At 35.4% G+C, this 23,401-nt stretch overlaps 1 protein-coding gene across 2 annotated transcripts in view; it reads left to right on the forward strand.

Moving 5' to 3' along the window:
- The window catches only part of DTHD1 (death domain containing 1), a 67,156-nt gene that overhangs the window by 7,149 nt on the left and 36,606 nt on the right, over window positions 1-23,401 (forward strand). For both annotated transcript variants that reach the window (XM_010365832.2, XM_030920520.1), the window contains 5 exons: window positions 2,417-2,747; window positions 5,568-5,747; window positions 6,838-7,082; window positions 20,353-20,517; window positions 22,705-22,994. In XM_010365832.2, coding sequence (XP_010364134.2) covers window positions 2,417-2,747; window positions 5,568-5,747; window positions 6,838-7,082; window positions 20,353-20,517; window positions 22,705-22,994 — 1,211 coding nt within the window. The remainder of the gene's footprint in view (window positions 1-2,416; window positions 2,748-5,567; window positions 5,748-6,837; window positions 7,083-20,352; window positions 20,518-22,704; window positions 22,995-23,401) is intronic.

Here is a 23,401-nt window from a genome sequence, read left to right on the forward strand (position 1 = left end):
TTATTTTGCTGTGTAGAAGCTTTTTAGTTTAGTTAAGGCCTATATATTTTTGTTTTTGTTGCATTTGCTTTTGGGTTCTGGGTCATGAAGTCTTTGCTTAAGCCAATGTCTAGAAAAGTTTTTCTGATGTTATCTTTTTTATTTTATTTTGTTTTGAGATGGAGTCTTGCTCTTTCCCGTAGGCTGGATTGCAGTGGCACGATCTCAGCTCACTGCAACCTCCACCTCCCGGGTTCGAGCAATTCTCCTGTTTCAGCCTCCTGGGTAGCTGGGACTACAGGTGCTTGCCAGCACGCCAGCTAATTTTTGTATCGTTAGTAGAGATGGAATTTCACCATATTGGTCAATCTGGTCTTGAATTCCTGACCTTAGGTGATCCTTAAGCCTCGGCCTCCCAAAGTGCTGAGATTACAGGTGTGAGCCACAGTGCTGGGCCTCTGATGTTATCTTCTAGAAATTTTTATGCTTTTAGGTCCGATTTAAGTCCTTGATACATCTTGACTTGATTTTTGTGTAAGGTGGGAAATGAGGATGCAGTTTCATTCTTCTGTATGTGACTTGCCAATTATCCCAGCACCATTTGTTGAATAGGGTGTCCTTTCCCCAATTTATGTTTTTTGTTTGCTTTGTTGAAGATCAGTTGGCTGTAAGTATTTGACTTTATTTCTGGGTTCTCTATTCTGTTCCATTGGTCTATGTGCCTATTTGTATACCAGTGCCATGCTGTTTGGTAACTACCGTGTAACTGTAGTTTAGTGTGTAGTCTAGATCTATTTGACTAGGGCTAGAGAGAATGGAACTGTTTAAAAGTCTACTTGTTCTACTTCATCTGTCAGTTGAGAAACATAACTCCTGGAAGAAAAGTGTATTAATATGGTTTCCAAGACACAGAGGAGAGTCATTCCTAAAGTTATACAATGCTGGGTCACTGTATCCTCTATTAAACAATGTTTCTCGTTTTCTGAATTACTTTTATCACCATCACCAAAGAATACTCAAGCAGAACAATGTGCTGAGTCATTTTCTATTCCTTCTAGCTATGAGTTTAGGATGGTAAACATAAATCAATGACCCTCTCTGCAATTTCTACATATTTTTTGGATTTCTATGTTAAATTGCACTTTAAAATTCTATTTACCAGTAATTGAAAAATGTCTAAAATCTGATTATTGTAGAGCTGGACATTAATGCTTTATTAAATATAGATCATCTTATTTCTCTTCAACATTGCCAATATTTCAATCATTTCACTGGTAAAAATGAGTTGTAAAAAAAGAGGAACTCAAATTGGTCATTTTAATGTAGAAAACCAGCATTTATTGAGCACACATCTTAGGCCAACACATTATTGTAAGTTTAAATGTTTCATTGCATTCAGTCTTCACACTATTATGAAATAGATGTTAGTTTCAATTTGCAATGAATAAAGTAACCAGCATTTTTGAATGATTTAAGGAATTATGATATTATATTCAAGAGTTTGGACTTTTACATTAAAGCTAGATGGAGCCAATTATCCATCCTAAAATTTACCATCTGTGGGATCTTTGAAAGAAAGTTAAATTTTCTAAGCCTCAGTGTTTTTATCTGTAAAATAGTTATGTTAGTAGCACCTGCCTGATACAATAGTTGTGAGAATAGTGTGTAGCCTAAAAACTACTTAATAGAAAGCAGAAAAATATTAGCTATTTTAATAAAAATTATTAATTTGTAAAGTCAAGTAAATAGTGACTGATCTCAAATCTGAATTCAAATCTATGACTCTAAAATCCTCAACAAATTTGATGGTTAAAAAAGAGTAAAATGAATGATCAAAATAAAATTTTGGATTGATTTTTTGGGAGATTGTAAGTAATCTTTGCCTAATTACTATGATTAATGATAAATTTACAGTTTTTTTGTATCTTTCTCAGCTTTTCTAAAAATATATAATCACCATCATCATTTGATCTAGTGTGTTTAGACAATTACAATACTTCATATATGTTTACTCCCTCTCCTCACAATTGAGGAAATTATTCAAGTATTAGTACTGATTTTACCAAGAAACTTCAGCAATCTTCAGCTTTATATTGTGGAATGAATCAATTGCTTAAATAACAATGGTGGCAAAACTAATTATAGCTGATATGTATAACACGTATGGTGTACCAGATATAGCTCTAATTACTTCCCATGTAATGGTTCATTTAATTCAATTCATGCTCCCATGAGACAGTTATTATGTTATCACCATTTTACCATTGAGGAAACTGAGGCACAGAGAGGCTGAGGATCTTGCCCAAGGTCACAGGTTTGATCAGAACTGGAATTCACACCAAGACAATGTAGATCTAGAGTCTGTGCTTTTCTGCATTTAGCTGTAAAGTACATAAATCAAATAATTGGAAAAATGACATTCTTTTTTCCCCTTCAGGTATCTTGATGTGCTGAGTGATGATACTGACCCCCAAGTGTCTTGTTATATTACAGCACCATCATATGTTCTACAACAACTGGAATGCCGGATAATAAATAACATGAGTTCTTTAATAGTGGGTGATAATGAAGAGTTAGTTAGCAACGTCGTAACTATTGAATGCTCAGATAAGGAAAAGAGAATTCCATTTCCAATAGGCATTGCAATTCCATTTACTGCACGTTACAGAGGAAATTACAGAGATATCATGGTGAAAGTGTGTGACACAAACCTTCAATCAAGTTACTTAAACCCAAATTCACTGGAAGGAATGAAGGGAGGTTATAAGGTTAGTAAGTTCTTGGCTATATCTACATTTGCCGTTTGGCTCCTCTTCTAAATATTACTCAGACTAATAGATTGTAGTGTAGATATAATTGCTCCACTAGTAATAAATGGAAGGATTTTTGGATTTGTGCCAGTGCATTCACAATTTATTGCCATCAATAAAGATCAAAGGATGGAAATGATTAGCCAAAGTTAGGAATGGAGAGCTTGAGTTGAACACCTACCAAATGTTATTATTTTCACCTAGGAAACAAAATCAAAATCATGGCTTAATTACTTTTGTGCTTTTGACTAACTTCAGACCAACATTTCTAATATGATGGACCCTTGTCTAAATTTAAGGATGTTAGAATCCCCAGATGATAGTAGCTTTAATTTTTATTATTCATGGGTTGGGAAAATGTACAAAAAATTTAAAAATTTGTGTATGTGTATGTATGCCTTGAGATTATTAATAAGTCCAGAAATGAAATTTGGTCTATACATAGAAGAAAGTATATGTGGTAGTTAAGATGTGGGCTGTGGAAGAAGATTGGCTAGGTTTGACATATGGTTTCTACACTTTCTTACTGTGTGATCTTGGGAAAATTATGTAATCTTGCTGTGACTCAGTGACTTCATCTGAGAGATGAACATGATGATAGTGTCTACCTGGTATGGTTGTAAGAATTAAATAGATAATACACTTATGAAGAGAGCAGGAAGCCTATAAACACATGTTAGTTGTTAATAAATTATCATTTTCATGTCAGATTTTAATTATAATAACTCTGAGGCTCTGTATGATCACAAATTCATATGCTGTGAAGAGAGAATATAATAACTACTAAATTTAGTGTGGAGGCCGGGCTCGGTGGCTCACACCTGTAATCCCAGCACTTTGGGAGGCCAAGGTAGGCTAATCACCTGAGGTCGGGAGTTCGAGACCAGCCTGACCAACATGGAGAAATCCAGTCTCTACTAAAAATAAAAAAATTAGTTGGGCCTGGTGGTGCATGTCTGTAATCCCAGCTACTCGGGAGGCTGAGGCAGGAGAATCACTTGAACCTGGGAAGTGGAGGGTGCGGTGAGCCGAGATTGTACCCGTGCACTCCAACCTGGGCAATAAGAGTGAAACTCCGTCTCAAAAAAATAAAAATAAATAAAAATAAATAAACGTAGTATGGAGTTTATGGATACTAATATTTAAAGTTTTTCTTTGGGTCACTTAACTTCTTTTTAAACAATTAAAATATTTATCTTTTTCAGTTTTATGTAAGTTGTCATTTGATGAGGAGGGCAGGGAATAAATGTAAAAAAAAATCCATATATACATGGAATTATTTATTATATATTTATTTTGTGATTTTGATTTTCTCTGGGTTTCAAATAAGGTTTTATAGTTGAATATGAAAGCTAAGCCTATTCCATTTACTTACTCCAATTCTTGCAACTAATACATTTTATATTTAGTATCAGAAGTTTCTAGGTATGATAGTCTAGTCAGCATTGCCCTTGATTGGAGCTCTTAAATTTTGGCCAGTCTGTGTAACTATCACAATAAAAGCGAAAACTGCTCATAGCCCACTTGTCATAAAATGGGTTTGGAAAATGTTTAGTAAATGGATAATTAAAACAAAAGAGAGAGAGAGAAGGAGAGAGAGAGAGGGAATCATTGTCTATCATAACAAATACAGGCATGAATTTTTCTCTTTATAGTAAGAAAAAAATTTAAACTCTGGATTACTTCCAAATTTTTATGTGGATCGTACGACATTTTCAAATTCTAATTATTTAAAAACCCTTTTGGCTTTTCAGAATCTATCAAATATGAACAAAGTGCACAGCAACCACCATTGGTTTCTAGAAGATCTTTCTTTTTCACTTCTCACAATTTTCCCTCTGGCCAATTAATAATATTAACCATGCCCTGAATTTTCCCAGAGACAGATTCATTCAGCGATATTGTGAAATCTCTTCCTTAGTCAGCTTTCAAATGGTAGACTATTTTCCATTGTGACTGTCCCTGAAATGTTTTTTTGTGTATGTGAGCATGATTATCCACTCATGCTGGGGCAGAGCCTGGCTGCTGTTTGGGGAAGTATGAATAGACCAAATTACTTGTAACTCTGCCTCCTTCTTTTAAGCTTTGGTGATTATAGGAAAAGATCATTTTGTTTTCATTTATGTACGCAGTTCCCTTTTGTGCAATAAAAAACCTTGAGTATGTGTCTGTATATATGTATTACAAATTTGAATGTCGTTATATAAAAAGAAACACAAATATCTTAGTCATTTGCTCCCACTGCACAGAGGAGAGACATAGAGAAAAAGACTTTATTTGGGGAACCTAAGATATTGTGAGCTATTAGAAGAAAGAATTTGCTGACAGCACAGGTGTTATAGTGTTTAAGCAAAGTATACAAGTAATGGAATGCCAGTCCTTAGGATTCTCTAAAACAGTGTTGAATGTTTTGGATAAAGGTCAATATTTAAAATCAATTCTCACTAATGGAGGCTAGAATTCTAGGAACAATAATATTTGTGAAAACACTGAAAATAATTGCCCATTATTCGCACAATTTTGGGGGAAGATTTAATTTAAATTTAAGAAATATGTTTATTTTTGTTTTTGATTTTGTAGTCTAAATTTGAGAAACTCTTATCGATTTCTACTTAATCTCATAAAATGACCATCCATTTTAGGTTCCTGGAATCATTTTAAATTGTAGGTGATTAAATAAAGAGTGTATAGATTTTTTTGACAATCCATAGAGTCTATATAGCAAATATTTTTCAAATCGGTGCTATAGCTTTTTTTAATGTTCTTTATTCCATACAGGGGACCTGTGCTTCAGTAAAAGTTTACAAATTGGGTATCTTTTCTGTTGTGTCTTGTTTAAAGAAAGAGTCGTTCACAGTAACAAAGAAAGGCCTCACTCTTAAGTCAAGCATGGATTCCCGAATATCCTTAAGTTACCCTCCAGGAGTTTTTACCTCTCCAGTACTTGTGCAGTTAAAGGTAAACATATTAAAAATAGGTGAGTTCCTGCTCATAGATTTTGTGGGTCATCAAGCATGGTTCTAAACAACAAAGAAGGTACCAATATTTAATATAACAATAAATGGATTATTTTATGTAGTTGTAATGGCCTACTACATAGTGCTATCAGCAATAATGCAATGATTTTGAGCATATTAAATATCATTAAAAATAAATCTTCTCTTTATTCCAAAGATTTTCGCAGTTAGTCTTTTGTGTTGTGTTGTTTTGTTTATGATATTTATAGGGAAAATTTATGTTGCATGACTATGAAAGAATTGATGACAGACTTTGGAACATTCATATAATTCAAAGATTTTGATCAGAGAGGGTGGCAAAAAAGAGGACAATCAATTACAATATTTATTATAATAAATATTTGGTTCTGTTTAATTATGAAACAGCCATTTTCTGGGAGTAAGGATTTAATATATGCAAACACCGTTTGCAAAGGGCATGTAAATGTATATTTTTCAAGACTTATTTCCTCAAATAATATTCCCTGTCCGTCTACCCTCATTCCCCTCCCATGCTCTCCTCTCTATTTCTCCCAGTTGTTAATGTAAGTGGTAAGTGAAGAAGAACGATTGGGAAGAAAACATATAATAAATAACTTATTTATAGATATTTTCCATGAACTTTGAAATGTTGGCATCATCTTAGCTATTTTTTATTTTTAACTATTCTTATGTGAAAAGAAACAAGTCATGTTTTTCTAGTTTCTAAAGATCACTTGATCTAATAATAGTCCTAATTAGAAATCATTATAAAACATCTATTTTGTTTTCTAGGTCATTTTGTTGCCTGCAATTAAGTCTGTTTCTTGGTTATTTATAACATAAGACTGGGAACCCATATTTCAGAAAGACTTTGTAAAAAGGGCCCAAATACTGTGTTCTTTTATACATTATAAATATTTTATAAAATGCATTGTTGATTACAGCTAACAATGTATAGAGAAATGTATAAAACTATGCTCCATAGAATTTTCAAAAAACTGGATTAGAAATGTAGCAACAGTTTGCATCTTTTCTATTAAAAAGTAAGAAAAAATATATTTTTTGTTTAGATTCAACCAGTTGACCCAGCTCTGATGGCACATTTAAAAGCACAGCAAGATACTTTCTACTCAGTCCAATCCACAAGCCCTGTGATTCACATTCAGCATCCATCAACTTATCCTTTTCAGAAGCCAGTGACTGTATTTTTACCTTTTTCTCCATACCTTGATAAAAACAATCTTGGTTCTGAGATAGATCATAAAAGAAGAGCAAGTGCCACAATAAATAGGATTACATCTTCATATTTCAGCCGGTGAGTAAGTTTCTAATATTGTGAACTGGCTTAATGTCAAACAAAGAAGCTTAGATGATTAAAACTTGCAGTCAAATATCTTGTATTTAAATTCTGTATTAAAATAGTATGAAATACCTTTAATCTAGAAAGAAAATATTGCGGATCCAAAAAAAGCTAATAATTTTAGCTGTTATGGACCCCAAAATTCCCACAAGTATAAAGATAAAGATGGAGACAGTAAGAACCCTAGCAGAAATGCATGCTGGGGTGGCGCATTTTGAAAGCTTCAATCTATTCAGAGCACTGGAAATTTAGTCAGCATGGGTAGGAGAAAGACATACCTTAGTCCAGAGGAATTATACTCAGTAAAAATGGCTAGATGCTGACAATTGAATCAGGTATTATGCAAAGGGATCTCATCACTAGATTCAAGAAAGAGATTCAAATAGCTACCAAACAATAATTGGTGGCTGAGCATTCATTCAAGGGTAAGAAAAAAACCCAAAATCCTACATGGTGTTTGAAGAAAAACAAATCAATACCAAGATTTCTAAAGAATATCAAAAACAACAAAAAACAAACTTGTAGAAATACAAAGGAAGAGAGAGAGAGCATCATCCTGACGTTTCATAGTCATTTGAATAATGAGAATTATAGTTACCGGGAGAATATTAAAGAAACTTATTTTATAAGTTTAGTTGTAGCCAGTAAGCATAATTGCCAAGAAACACTAGCAGAAAATCATCAGAATAGATGAAGAAAAGATGAAAGGACAAAGGGATGTGTCATAAAGATAACAAGATGAGATGAAAAGGGACCAAAATATGATACGGAGTCATTTCAAAGTGCTACAAACTTATAATTATAGGTACCATTGAAGAAGAGGCCAAGCAATCATTAAGAAAGCAACAATCAAAGGCCTAGGTGAATTTGATTTTTTGATGTTGATTAAAGCCTTGGTTACTAGAAAATATTTATGAAAAAAGACCCAACTTAGACATAACATGGTAAACTGAAATGTAAGTTTAAATTAAACATAATTCTGTAAGCATCCGTTAATCAGAAACAGATTATGTAAAAAAGGAATGAAATCAATCTGGTGTCAGTTTTATTCTTTGCAACATTCATATCAGGAAATAAAAATGGACCAAAATCTTCAAAGTTCTCAAGTTCTCAAAGGGCAAGGTTGAGAAATTAGGGTTTTCATCCTACAAAGACGCCATTTTGTTTCTGTTTTGTTTTTAAATACAAGGGCTCTCAGAATGGACTACTCACATGCTCTTAACAAGATAAGTAGATAAAATTAATAAGCTGACTTAATAAGATTCAAGATATCAAGAACAAGCAAGTATTATTCTTATTTTTAAAATTTGATATTGAGCATAAATAACATAAAAGCAGAAAAATTCGAAAGTAAAAATTTATATGAAAGAGATAACGGAAAGTAAACAAACAAAACATCAGCATGGTGATATGTGTCTACTTTTAAGAGCAAGTGTAAGCAAGATAATATATGTAAAATATCTGTTATGACAATGAATATAAACGAGTTAAACATAATTCATATTATTGTCCATATTTCATAATCTTACTTTGATATTTTTGAATACTTTATATGATGGGCTTGGGTGGTTTCCTTAGGTTTATTATACACATTATTAATTTTTTTCATTTGTTTAAATTGTTCATTTTACTCACTATAATTAACATTTCTAAAAGCATAGTGCTTTTTCCAATCTGCTTCATTGTTTTACTGTGCTTTATATAGTTGATCCTTGAACAATGCAGGGGAATTAGGGGTGCCAACCACCAAGCAGTTGAAAATGTGTGTATAACTTTTGACTCCTCAAAAACTGGACTGCTTATAGCCTACGGTTGACCAGGAGAAAAACCTTACCAATGATATAAACAGTCTATTAACACATATTTTGTAAGGTATATGTACTATATACTGCTTCTTATAATAAAGTAAGCTAGAGAAAAGAAAACGTTATTAAGAAAATCATAAGGAAGAGAAAATATATTTGCTATTCATTAAGTGGAAGTGGATAATCATAAAGATTTTCATCCTTGTCATCTTCATGTTGAGTAGGCTGAGGAGGAGGAGGAAGAGGAGGGGTTGGTGTTGCTGTCTCAGGAGTGGCAGAGGAGCAAGAAAATCTGTGTACACGCAGACCTACAGAATTCAAACCTGTGTTGTTCAAGGTTCAACTGTATTTCGTCCTTTATTCCTTTAATTATTTAAGCATATTTATTTTATTGTCTCTTTTAGAATGATCTATCTATTAACATGATGTATAACACTATATCATCCATCTAGGAGCATAGGGTAATCTTGCAGAATTTCATACTGATTCTGTTCTATGGCTCTTACCCTTAGACATTCATTTCCAAGTATTGATTTTAATTTTTGATCACATATAAATATCAGCTCTTCTTCTCCCTTTTCCCTCAATCCAAAGCAATTAATTTCCTGAGCCAATAAGCAACAGGGTTTTGGTTATTGCTACCAATAACCAAATAACCAGAGAGAGTTATGCCTCTCTCATGGCCAGTGATGCGCTTCTGAGATCCCAGCTTCAAGACTTAGTTCAAGCTCCCTCCCTGTGCAGCTGGAGGTTGTATCTTATATCTGGGACTAGATCTTAAACTGTACCTCGAACCCCTGGCACATGTGCATGTTTGGGGTTGAGAAGAAGAGGCCGATTGAGGAAGGAGCACGCACAGAATCAATTCCTCGAGTTCCCTAGGGAAGAAAGAGAATTCTTACTTTTTAGATGCTTGAGTCCAGATCTAGAGGGGATTTCTTTTTCAGCTTTTGAGTTCATATAAGTGTGTGTGTGCACATGTGTGTTTCTGTGTGTGTGTGTGTGTGTGTGTGTGTTTATGTGACATTTTGTCCAGAATTCCTGTGGAGTGGGGAAATGGCTATTTGTCATCAGTTAAATTGGCCAAGTTGCCAGAAATTGACACTTTTTTTTTTGCCTTTGTACATAATTTCTCTTCTAGAAAATCTTTCTTCTGCCACATTTAACTGATAAACTCTTGCCTATTCTCTAAGTTTCAGTTGAACTTTTTCTTCTTCTGCACAGATATCCTAAGCTCTCTAGGAGGAATCAAGTGCTTTTTTTTTTTTTTTTTTTTGCGCCAGCCCTATCCTTTGTACACATCCTACATTCTACTGTAGCAATAATATGTTTTCTCTTTTGCATGTCATCACTTAGCACAATTGCAACATAGTATTTGCTAAAAAACACTAGGTAAATTAAATAAATTAACGAGTAAACTTGTGGAAATGTAAATTGTATTGCAAATTCATCTGCACTTTTTGACAATGTTAAATTGATACATTACAGTGTGCTATGTTGTTATTAGTCTCAGACATAGTAGGTACATTTTTTTCCATCTAGTGGAACATAAAACAAGCAAATGAGAATCCATCTCAACTGTTTATTTAACATTCTTTCATCAAAGAATGAAAACCAGTTGGACATTTTCTATGGAAACAGAAACACAAAAAGCAATCCATACCCCATGTAATGAAAAAGATAAAAACTATTTGAGGCCAAAGCATAGTCTGAAGATTAAGAATGAAAGGTCTGTATTGTGTTATGTTCCTTTACATCTGAATGATTTCTAGGGAAAAGATGAGAGTCATTTAATTATGTGCCAAAAAAGATATCTCATGGCAGTAAAGGGGGAAAATACTTTATTAAATAGGAGTTTATTCCTTACTATGCAATCAATATTTTAGAGAGTTAGACAGGAAAATGGTTTTTGCCCATGAAAAAAGACATTTCCGACATAATGCAATTGCTTTTAAGATTAAGTTGTTCAAATGTAATATGCAATCCACACCTGAGAATATTTATAAAATATATGTAAGTCATACCATATAATGAAATGGACAACTAGTACAGCTAATATCAAATGATAAACTGATCGTTATCGATAAAATTATGCATCTCCTTACTTGCCCCACCTCATTCAATCCCCTTTGTCCTCCCCACAGTCACTTATCCCCACCAAATTTAACCACTATTCTGAAATTTTCAATTATTCTTTTGCTTTTATTTATTTCTCTGATCACATATATTTGTCCTGACACATTTTATTCTTCTTCTCCAGCAGCACTCCATAGGTTAAAGTTGAGTCACTCTGGTTTGTTTGGGAGAGAGCATAGTTCACTAGGGGTCATCTTTGGAGACCACCTACCACATTTGCTATAACATGCTAGGATAAAAATGATTTTTTTCCACTTCTTTGGAGATATCATGTCACTCTTTATTGCCATTCTGAAGACTGCACTGGATGCAATTTTCATAACTTTATGGATCATCTGCTTTATTTTGTCTGCTGCTTTCAAGATCTTTTCTTTGCACTTGGTGTTTCACATTTATCTATGGTGTGTCTAGATGCAAATTTTAAACTTTTCTGAATACAATATATTGTGCTTCCTGAATAAGTGGATGTATGCCTTTTCACATTTCTGAAAAGTTCTTAGGTGCTTTCTAATCAAATGATGGCACTTCTCCATTGTATGCACCCTGTCTTTCTGAATTTCCAAATAGATATATAGATGTGTATATGACCACCTTATTTATTTATTTATTTATTTATTTATTTATTTATTTATTTATTTATTTATTTTTATTATACTTTAAGTTCTAGGGTACATGTGCACAGCGTACAGGTTTGTTACATATGTATACAAGTGCCATGTTGGTGTGCTGTACCCATTAACTCATCATTTACATTAGGTATATCTCCTAATGCTATCCCTACCCCCTACTCCCACCCCACAACAGACCCTGGTGTGTGATGTTCCCCTTCCTGTGTCCAAGTGTTCTCATTGTTCAGTTCCCACCTATGAGTGAGAACATGCAGTGTTTGGGTTTCTGTTCTTGCGATAGTTTGCTGAGAATGATGGTTTCCAGCTGCATCCATGTCCCTACAAAGGACACGAACTCATTCTTTTTTAGGGCTGCATAGTATTCCATGGTGTATATGTGCCACATTTTCTTAATCCAGTCTGTCACTGTTGGACATTTGGGTTGGTTCCAAGTTTTTGCTATTGTGAGTAGTGCCGCAATAAACATACATGTGCATGTGTCTTTATAGCAGCATGATTTATAATCCTTTGGGTATATACCCAGTAATAGGATGGTTGGGTCAAATGGTATTTCTAGTTCTAGATCCTTGAGGAATCACCACACTGTCTTCCACAATGGTTGAACTAGTTTACGGTCCCACCAACAGTGTAAAAATGTTCCTATTTCTCCACATTCTCTCCAGCACCTGTTGTTTCCTGACTTTTTAATGATTGCCATTCTAACTGGTGTGAGATGGTATTTCATTGTGGTTTTGTTTTGCATTTCTCTGATGGTGAGTGATGATAAGCATTTATTCATGTGTCTGTTGGCTGCATAAATGTCTTCTTTTAAGAAGTGTCTGTGCATATCCTTTGCCCACTTTTTGATGGGGTTGTTTGTTTTTCTCTTGTAAATTTGTCTGCGTTCGTTCTTTGTAGATTCTGGATATTAGCCCTTTGTCAGATGAGTAGATTGCAAAAATTTTCTCCCATTTTGTAGGTTGCCTGTTCACTCTGATGGTAGTTTATTTTGCTGTGTAGAAGCTCTTTAGTTTAATACAACACCATCCCCATTAAGCTACCAATGACTTTCTTCACAGAATTGGAAAAAACTACTTTCAAGTTCATATGGAACCAAAAAAGGAGCCCACATTGCCAAGACAATCCTAAGCCAAAAGAGTGAAGCTGGAGGCATCATGCTACCTAAATTCAAACTATACTACAAGGCTACAGTAACCAAAACAGCATGGTACTGGTACCAAAACAGAGATATAGACTAATGGAACAGAACAGAGCCCTCAGAAATAATACCACACATCTACAACCATCTGATCTTTGACAAACCTGACAAAAACAAGAAATGGGGAAAGGATTCCAAAATTAAAAAAAAAGCATACCTGCTGAGACCTGGGAACCCCCCTCCCCCGCAGGCTCAGGCATAACCCCCTTGCCACCTGCAGTCTTGGCTCAAACCTCTCCCGGGGCCACCCCTGACCACCTCCCACTTTCTAAACTGCACCCTGCACTCCCATCCCCGGGGCTCCCCAGTTCCCTCTCCTCCCTCACAGCTGACAAGGTGTCATGAGCATTAGATGAGCGAACACACACAGCACACACATCACCCGCCTTGCACATAGCCGCTGTTCAGCATTAGATTTAACTTTGAATATTCACCGAATTTAAGACACCATCGACAGCAAAGCACTGCTCTATTTTATGAACCACTAAGAAAGAGAAAATGCTGCCAATTAAACTGACATGACACTTTCTTATCACTCATAACTTTCATTTTACACTTATTGAAGGAGCTCTTCTGGACTTAATTAGACATGGATATTTACTGGCCATCACTTTGGCACACACATAAAAGAAAGATATCAGCAAAATAACATTTGTTAAGATAGTTCTAAAAATAAATAAATAAATAAATAGCGCTGGGAAAACTAGCAAGCCATATGTAGAAAGCTGAAACTGGATCCCTTCCTTACACCTTATATGGAAATTAATTCAAGACAGATTAGCAACTTAAATGTTAGACCCAAAACCATAAAAACCCTAGAAGAAAATCTAGGCAATACAATTCAGGACATAGGCATGGGCAAGGACTTCATATCTAAAACACCAAAAGCAATGGCAACAAAAGCCAAAATTGACAAATGACCACCTCTTTTTAAATTCCATATTGCTTTACTTCCCTTATGTTTTCCATCTCCCTGTCTCTATGTGCCATATTCTATGCAATTTATTCACATTCCAGTTTGAAATGGCAAAAATAACGCATACAAAAATGTACTTTTAATCTATTATTTGAGTTTTATTTTAGATAATTGTATTTTTTATTTCTTAAAGTTCTATTATTTTCCCAGCTACTAGGAAGGCTGAGGTGGGAGCACAGGAGATTGAGGCTGCAGTGAGCCGAGATCACGCCACTACACTCCAGCCTGGGTGACAGAGTGAGACCCTGTTTAAAAAAACAAAAACAGAAACAAAAAAATGAAAAAAGTTCTACTTGGCCCTTATTTAAATCTCCCTAATTATCTTTAGAGTTTCTTCCTGCTTACTTATTTGTGGGATACTGTCCTTTATTAAACTTTTCATATATAGTTGTTTTCATCTTAAATCTCCTAATTCTAAGATCTGAAGTCTTTGGGAGTGTTTATATCTGTCATCCATGGTATTTACCTTCTAATTTGTTTGAGAACTTTTGCTTGTGAGCATGCAAACGTGAGCTTTCTTCAGGCATAATGGAGTTGCTTTCCTCAAGGTGGCATTTGTTCCCACCTCTGCTGAGAACCATCTGGTGCTTACCTGGGGCTACATTAACCTTCTTGAGAGTCTTGGTGAAGATCTCAAGTTCACCTTTCCCACATGGCTGTTACCCCAAGGACTGACAGCTTCGTATTCTGCTTACTTGATTATTGCTTATGGTTTCATGCTCCTGCATCTACATTACAGGAAAGGTGCTTGCCATCTTAGTAATCCCCTCATTCCTGCCTGGTTTCTCCCTTAGCTGCAACCCTGACTTCACACATTTTATTTGGAGAGGAGTTTGGAAAATTTCAAAAGAATTTGTATCAAAAAATTCTTTTAAAAGTATGCAAGCCAAAAAAATACGTATCAAAAAGCACATTTATCAAGATCTAGTTGTTTTAAACTAGAGATTATTCTAAATTTGTTATTTATAATTCTGGATTTTGTGTATTAAATTTATAATATTTTAGACAATCTACCTAAGAAGGAAATGACAATTTTATAAATAATGAAATCATACATACTACATTTTCCTTTGTGTTTATCAGTGAGTGCTGTATTGTCAACACAGGCAAATCTCACTTAATAGAGTGAAATTGTTTCAGTGAAACTTTGAAGTAAATGCTTACAGAGAAAATAAGATTTGTTTCATGTGTTAAACTTGGAGGTAGTGTATTTAGAAGTATTTTTAATTCATATATACTATTTTCTGTAAGAAAATAAGGTTCCCTGTGAATTGGAAGGCCAAGTGAGAAATAATTTAGTTTTTAAATATAAAAGAAACTATCCTTGAAAAATTCCCAATAGTATCTATTTCCCAGTTACAGAAACAAAATATTAAGGTGCATTGGAGCAGATTTTTTAATCTTGTGAAAAATCTTTTGAATGTCGTTTGTGTGGTGTTTAGGCAATTTAACTGGGAAATACGTAACTGTGTACTGTTAGGCTTGAGAAAATGCAGGCTGGAGGGTATATCTATTGTTTTCCCTGCTAGACACATTATATTTTGGGAATTGTACCACAATTTCTGCAAATTGCCCTTTCTATCCATGCAGATGCAATGGGAGCTTCTGTATTCGTTAATATCCCTACATATAATTAAACACTTGAACCACAAGACGCTGATTGTGATTCCCTGGTGCCTAATAAAAAAGGTAATTTTGGGTGTAGCTTATACCTTAGGATATAAAACTCAGGAGTTGTCAACAACCATGATTTCTGCTGCTGGGAAAAGAATGATCATTAATAGCACTAGATAAAAAAGGAAAGATACAGAGAAGAGAAGTAATTAGATAAAGATGATGTTCCAATTCCAGACAGAGTTTTTATCTGAGGCCCTCCACATTTGTGTTTTCCCTATTAACAATCAAGGATTACTATAATTAATTCACTTATAACTAAGTAAAATGAATTTGGGTTTCTGTTACCTGTACCCCAAAGAGTCTTATCCAATACATCTACTTATCTGTACACTCTTTGGTATATGAATCTTATTGTCCCTAGGGATAGACAGGCAAATCTACAGAGTGAACAGTCTCCTGAGATGAAAGAGATTGAAGTCATCACTCCCTTTCTTTTCCTGAGGTGCAACATTATTGAAACGTTTATGTTGGGTTTAAGTGGATATTCTGCTGTCAGCTGGCAAGAAAAGATAGCATAATAGAGAAAGAAATTTGAATGGATGACTAAATTTCAGCCTAGGATGACCTATGCTCATTTTTTGTCCAGAAACTAGATAAAATATAAGACAGTTCTAGCACTGTGAAATTTTCTTTAAAAAAACTACTGTGTGGGCATGTTGGGGGCCAGGGTGCATGGGTCTACTAAGGTACAGTGTCATTGGGAGCTCAAGCTCAGGGTGGAATAACTGAATCACATATAGCATAACAGTGGAAAGAGAGTTTTCTTGTTTTTCCTCACCTTAAAAGCTATTGCCAGAGTAGTGGCACACGTAGGTAAATACACCAAACGAGGGCATTGCATCAGATCATGGAGAATCTTTTGTTTTCAATAGCAGTGAAGCAGCAACATCAGCAAAGCAAAGGAGAATGGGACAATACATGAAGACTGAGGACTACTTAGATTATGTAGGATTTTTTCCTCTGTACGGTAATTGTAACTGTGACACCTTTAACTGAGTAAAGCTCCAAGAGTAGATGGACCCATAGTCAGAATATACAGTTATATCAAGAGAGAATGTTTCTCTCAGCTGTGTGGTAGGCACTCAGGTCATTTGAATTGATATACAAGAACGATTACACCGATTACAAATGGTAAAGTTAAGGTACACGATTTGTCATACAATATGTCAAATATTGACATAAATATGGCAATATTCATGACATAATATTAACATAAATATGACATGTTTTAAAATATGTCAAATATTTCATCACTTTAAAGACAAATAATCCATGTAGAAATAAAAACTACCAGAAATTCATCAATATATTATAATATTTGACTTCAGACAATGTGGCTATGTGGACTTTCTTCCTCCCTTTACTTTTCCGTTTTAAGGGAATTTTATAATCAACACGAATAACTTAAAAAATGGGAAAATATTTTAAGTTTTTTGAATACAGCATACCATTTAAAATTAATACTTTAATGAATAATTATAGTTTTCTGAGAAAAAGTTAACCTCAAAACATTGGTGACATTCATGTTTAAATATCTATGCATGATGAATATCACAAAGAAAATATCCTGAAAGTAAAATATAATATAGAATGAGAATTTTGATGGTTTGAATGCTTGTCAAATTCTGTATCATATATTATTTTTTTCCACAGATAAAGTAGCATGACATTTTAATCAGTAACCTCAGAGAGATTAGTACTGTCTGCGTGAATCCCAAGCAAAATTGGTCATTTTAAAATAAGCACATTTAAAAAATAAATCTTTACTATTTTTGGAACTATCACTATGTCAGCATGTTGCCTTTTTATGGAGTTTGATCAAGTGCTATTCACTGTCAGATAATACTAGTTGTCACACTTTGCTAATAACATATATTAAGGAAATAGTTTAGTTGCAGAGCTGTTAACAGCTGCGAGACACAAGTATACCATCAGATTATTTAATTTGAATGTGGACTGTGCCTATTAAAGTTTAAGTTTAATCTTTATATCATTAAGGATTCTTGATTTAAGTGACAGGAAAGCAAATCCAAAGTGTTTAAGCAAAAAAGAATTTTTGATATATGTAAATTAAAAATCTGAGGATGTATCTATCTATATATTTTTTCTTCAACCAGGAAGAAGCTAATCTCTCTTCTTCATCTCTATCTGCTTTCCTCTGTGCCAATTCCATTCTCTGACATGCTTGTTCCCGATTCTGGCAACATAGCTACATCTTTATAAGTCCAAGTTCAGTGGAAAAGAGGAAGCTTTTTCCCTATGAATATGCATAAAAGCCCAGGGCCTTATTCTCACTCCAGATCTATCACAAACTCATCACTGAATGGGATCACTGGAACCAGAAGACAGATATAGCGCAGATTAGCCTAGGTTATGGCATGATAACAAAACTCTCAAATCCCATGGGCTTAAATGACAATCTTTGCATCTGTCGTGGCCATCAAAGGTAGGCTGCTTCTTGGTCATCTTCACTCTAGATAGTGCAGCCACTGTTCGGTTGCTGTGACAGTGGCAGAAGAAAGATCTTTGGCTAGACCCATATTAGCAATTAAGTGCTTGGCCTCAAAGTGACACATTTTTTTTTTTTTTCATTCACATCATTTACTGGAACTAGTCACTTGGCCCCATTCAACTACAGAGTCCAGGAAGTGTAACCCTGTCATATATTCAGATCAGGGCGAAATTGGATATTCTGGTGAGGAGCATTAATGAATGACAAATACACTATTTGCCTTAGGTTATATACCCAATGGTCCTAGGATTAGGGACAGCCCCACCACCCTTGGGAGTCTGTCGGTCTCCACAGATAATTTAGGTTTTCAACAGAAAAAAAGTGAATGAATGCTATCAGAAAAAAAATTACATTCAAGTCAATTTCTAGTAAATGACCAACATTCTGGATTCAGTGAGAGTGTAACTTCCTGTGTGAATAAATTATTAACTTCCAAGGGTTACAGAATTTACCATATCTGTGGTTATAACCCAGTAGCATAAAAGTAAATGTTATTTTTCCCCTAAGCTCCTAATTTTAATCTACCTGATTCCCTGAAGTAACCAATACAGAGTAAGAAGTTTTCAGAGTAGACATTTTAAATCAAGTTCAGTTTCTAATCTGAATCCATGGGTCATAGAACACGTCAACCTGTGAAAGTAAGTTGATTTTTAAACCTTTAACTCTAGTTCACTTCACAAATGAATATATGAAATTCACATTCTGGTCTCCATTCATATACCTTGGCTCTGTCTCTTTGTGGAGTGTAGGTAGCATCATTAGACTAGGTATTTTTCCCCAAAGATGTTCAGTATTAGGGACTTTTCTTCCTTTAATTGTAGGGAACAGATGTTCACTTAAACAAATTCAAGAAAACAGTTTATTGTGAGGCTACAATAGTGAAACTCTGCTTTCTCCATCTCTAGGACTATATGGATACTCTCCTCTTGATTTTTCTCCTTTTCTCTCTTAGCATCTATTTTTCCTTTCTGAATAATCTTTCTGCTTATTAATTTTCATTGAGCAAGGTACCACAGAAACAGGACTGTGACAAGTTACAGTCCCTAGACCACTGAGTCAAATCCCAAAGAAAGATAATCAAATTGGCTGTCCGTTGGAAATTGGTATACCGTTAGTCACATGAGCTGTGGTTGGGGAAAAATATAACATGGCACATACAGCCAATTTCTTCAGGGCCTTTGGGTGGGGCAGGCTACACAAGAAGGAAAATTGTACAAGAAAGTAAATTGGCTGTGCCTACAGTAGAAAGTAGAGTTAGAATATTAATACTACTTATGCTCACTACAATTATAAGTGCTTTACAAATATTAATTCATTTAATCCCACGATGTTGGTACTTGTATTAGTCCATTTTCATGCCACTGATAAAAATATACCCAAGACTTGATAATTTATAAAGAAAAAGAGGTTTAATGGACTCACAGTTCCATGTGGCTGGGGAGGCCTCACAATCATGGTGGAAGGTGAAAGACATGTCTTACATAGCAGAAGGCAAGAGAGAATGAGAGCCAAGCAAAAGGAGAGACCCCTTATAAAACCATCAGATCTCATGAGACTTATTCACTACCACAAGAATAGTATGGAGGGAAACTGCCCCCATGATTCAATTGTCTCCTACCAGGTCCCTCCCACAACATTTGGGAATTGTGGAAGCTACAATTCAAAATGATATTTGGATGGGGGCACAGCCAAACCATATCAGTACTATTATTATTTTCATATGATAGGTAAGAAAACAGATTCAGAGAAATGAAATAATTTGCTCATGGTCATACAATTCATAAGAGGCAGAGCCACCCAGGCTTTGAAACTGGGCAGTTTTGCTCCTGGGTTTGTGCGCTTACCATTTTTGCTTTACAACCACCCTTTGCTATTCTAGAGTATTTGGGTTTACATCAGTGAGTTTATTAATGTTTTTGGGTACTCTCTTAAATCTATTTTGCCAGTTGTAGAAAGCTTGTCATTCTCCAAAGCTCATCTCAAATATTAGCATTTTAACTTTGCAAGCTTCCCGAGCCTCTTGCTTCTGCTCCTAAACCACCGTGTACGTTTCCTTAATTATCACACAGGTTACCTTGTGCTGTAATCAGATAATACTGTGTTACTACATGCTTCTGTAGACAAGGGTTATATAGTTTGATCTCTGTATTTGTGGTGCAAAGTATAATTACTGGCACATAGTATGTACTTAATGAATTATTATTAGATCATTCACAATGAAAGAATGAAAGCATTAAGTGATATTTATACCATGTAAATTGTACCAATATCTCTTCTGTTACCATTATATAGGACAAAAAGTGCCTCCGTAAGAAAACCTGGGAAAAATGCCAGTGAATGTTTGAAATTACTGGGATTTAGAAGCCAAGACAGTGGTTGGTGTGAGCTTGATGATGTTGTTGTGAAAACCATACAGAGCGGCTTGATATCAGTTGAATTGAATGAACATTTGCAGAGGTAATACAGTAACAAACAATCAAATTTGATGATACTCTTTTCTGATGGTCATAAATGGTGTTTATAGAAATGGAATAGTAAGATTACATTTTAATTCTTCAAATAGAAATATTAACCATTCTTTAAAGGATACTTAAAATGCAAACCAGAATTGACATGGATATGCTATCCGTAATTTCATTTATGATAGTTAAACAAGTACTTTTGGAAAGCACTCATAACTACAGGTTTCTGCTAACTCCAAAATAGTTTTAAAATAGAACCTTCATTTCTGAAATTCCATGGAGATAGTAATTAACTGTTCATATTATGCGTATCTCATAACTATGTATAGATAAGTGGAATTTGTTACTTCAGTGCCCTCATTTTGCTTTCTCATTTCCATGTTTTCTAGACAGCCCATTATGAGAAGAGTTTTAGACAGATTTAAGGTTCATGAAGGGTAGCCACTCATAGAGACAGGTGATCATATATCTAAAGATAGCTTTTATTTCATAATGGGAGATTTTACATTTTTGATTTTCTTGAATCCAGTTTCCTAGGAATAGAGTCTGAGATGAAGAGCAAGTGATTCATTGAAAGAGAGCTCTTGGGTAAATCCTGTAGGGCAAAGGAGGAAGATGGAAAAAACGATGGTTTCAGATGAAGTATTTCTGTAGCCTGACACCCTCTGGGGAGCTCTGCAGTACGAGTACCAAGGTGGCTGGCTTTGTATCCCCACATTGGTTAGTCCTTATCTGTGGATGTAGGGCTACTCTGGGTGAGGGCCTCTTTTAGGCCAAATCACTGGAGAAGAATTTGAGAAAGGGTATCCCAGTCCAGGGAAAGAGGTTTGTATTAGTTTGTTAAGGCTGCCGTAACAATGTACTACACATTGTTGTTGGTGGCTTAAACAACAGAAACTTACTGTTTCACACTTCTGGAGGCCAGAAGCACAAAATCAAGGTGCTAGCAGGGTTTGTTCTTTTCAAGGGCTGTGAGGGAAGGATCTGCCCAGGCCTCTCTTCTTGGCTTGCAGATGGCCGTCTTCATGGTCTCAGGGTGTTTTCTCTCTATGCATTTCTATGTGTTGAAATTTCTCTCTTTTATGACACCAGGCATACTGGATTAGAGAAGACCCTAATGGACTTCACCTTAACCTGATTACCTCTGTAAAGTCCCTATCTCCAAATAAGGTCCCATTCTGAGGTACCAGGGGATAGTACTTCAACACATGAATGTGTATGTGTGCAGACAGGGTGATACATAATGCAGTCCCTACCAAGGTCCATCCTAACGATCCTTCCCACCTACACAGAGATGCATATTTCAATCCCCATTTAATTATGGTATATATTCTGCATCCTACGGAGAGTCAATAAATTATTGTGCTCATCTTTCTCTTCTATATTTTAAATATGCTCTTTTGTAATTCTAATTAAAATATAACTTAAAATATGCTGCCATGTTTAAAGTTGAGCTGAGACTGTATGACTTCTTTGTTTAAGAACATGTTTTAGGCCGGGCGCGGTGGCTCAAGCCTGTAATCCCAGCACTTTGGGAGGCCGAGAAGGGCGGATCACGGGGTCAGGAGATCGAGACCATCCTGGCTAACACGGTGAAACCCCGTCTCTACTAAAAAATACAGAAAACTAGCCGGACGAGGTGGCGGGCGCCTGTAGTCCCAGCTACTCGGGAGGCTGAGGCAGTTGAATGGCGTAAACCCGGGAGGCGGAGCTTGCAGTGAGCTGAGATCCGGCCACTGCACTCCAGCCTGGGCGACAGAGCGAAACTCCGTCTCAAAAAAAAAAAAAAAAAAAAAAAAAAAAAGAACATGTTTTAGAATTCAGTTTGATTTGAGCTGGTTTCTTTTTTATTTATTTCTCTTTTTTTACAGAGATTTGAGTTTTTCCATGTTGCTCAGGCTGGTGTTGAACTTCTGGGCTCAAAAGATCCACCCTCCATGGCCTCCCAAAGTGCTGGGATGCCTCCCAAGTGACTTGAGCCACTGTGCCCAGTCTGAGCCGGTTTCTTGATGGCCAAGAGTTTCTTTACAACCATTAATGAATCTAACCTGTTGGCCTTGAGAATATTTGATTTTAAAAGACATCTGTTTGATAATGGCTGTTTGCTTGGGTGTTATTAGGTATCAGTGATATTCTTGACGCTGCATTTTTCCCTCGGGTCTCACCTCTTTCTTCCATGCAGGTTTATTGTACTTCACCTCTCTTCCACCATGGACAATAGTCATTTGGTTACTTTTGTGAAATCTTTAGAGGAAGCCATGCTCAGCACCACTGCCTGCATAGTGCTGTCTCACCAGAAGGACAATCCACATAGAATAGCTGTTTTAGTGGTGCCTTCCAAAGATTTAAGCCAGGTGCTTAAGAACCTGCGCTTGGAAGGGTTTGGGGGACCTCCAGAGCCATCTTGTCATTTCCAAGTTCGAGAAGGAGAACAACTTCTTTTAAGATTTACTGGAAACATATTTGCTTCAAGTAAGTATAAAGAAATCTTTTTATATATTTTATGGGCTATAAGCCACAAGCTCTTCAGAAGAGTTTGCTAAACTTGTGTTACTAAGGAAACCTTCAGAGGATTGACGAGAGACTTTAGGAAGCAGGAAGAGAAAAAGACTTATGTATTATACTTCTTCCGTTCCCATTTCTTTATTTTCTACTTAGGGAATGCATGTTCCTTTACAGGAAGATTCTAAGTAATACTTTTTAGAAATAGCCTTTTCCACAGTTACTATCTGAATCCAAACTAGGATCATATCTTTCCTACGACAATAAAGTTGCCTTCTAAGTGCTTCCATTATTGGCCATATGAAATCAATTACCATGTGGTAATAAGAGTGATCATTTAAAAACGTAAATCATACTATATTATACCAGTGGTTACC

This window comes from Rhinopithecus roxellana, chromosome 2, assembly GCF_007565055.1.
Source record: "Rhinopithecus roxellana isolate Shanxi Qingling chromosome 2, ASM756505v1, whole genome shotgun sequence".
In the NCBI taxonomy this organism is placed as follows: Eukaryota; Metazoa; Chordata; class Mammalia; order Primates; family Cercopithecidae; genus Rhinopithecus; species Rhinopithecus roxellana.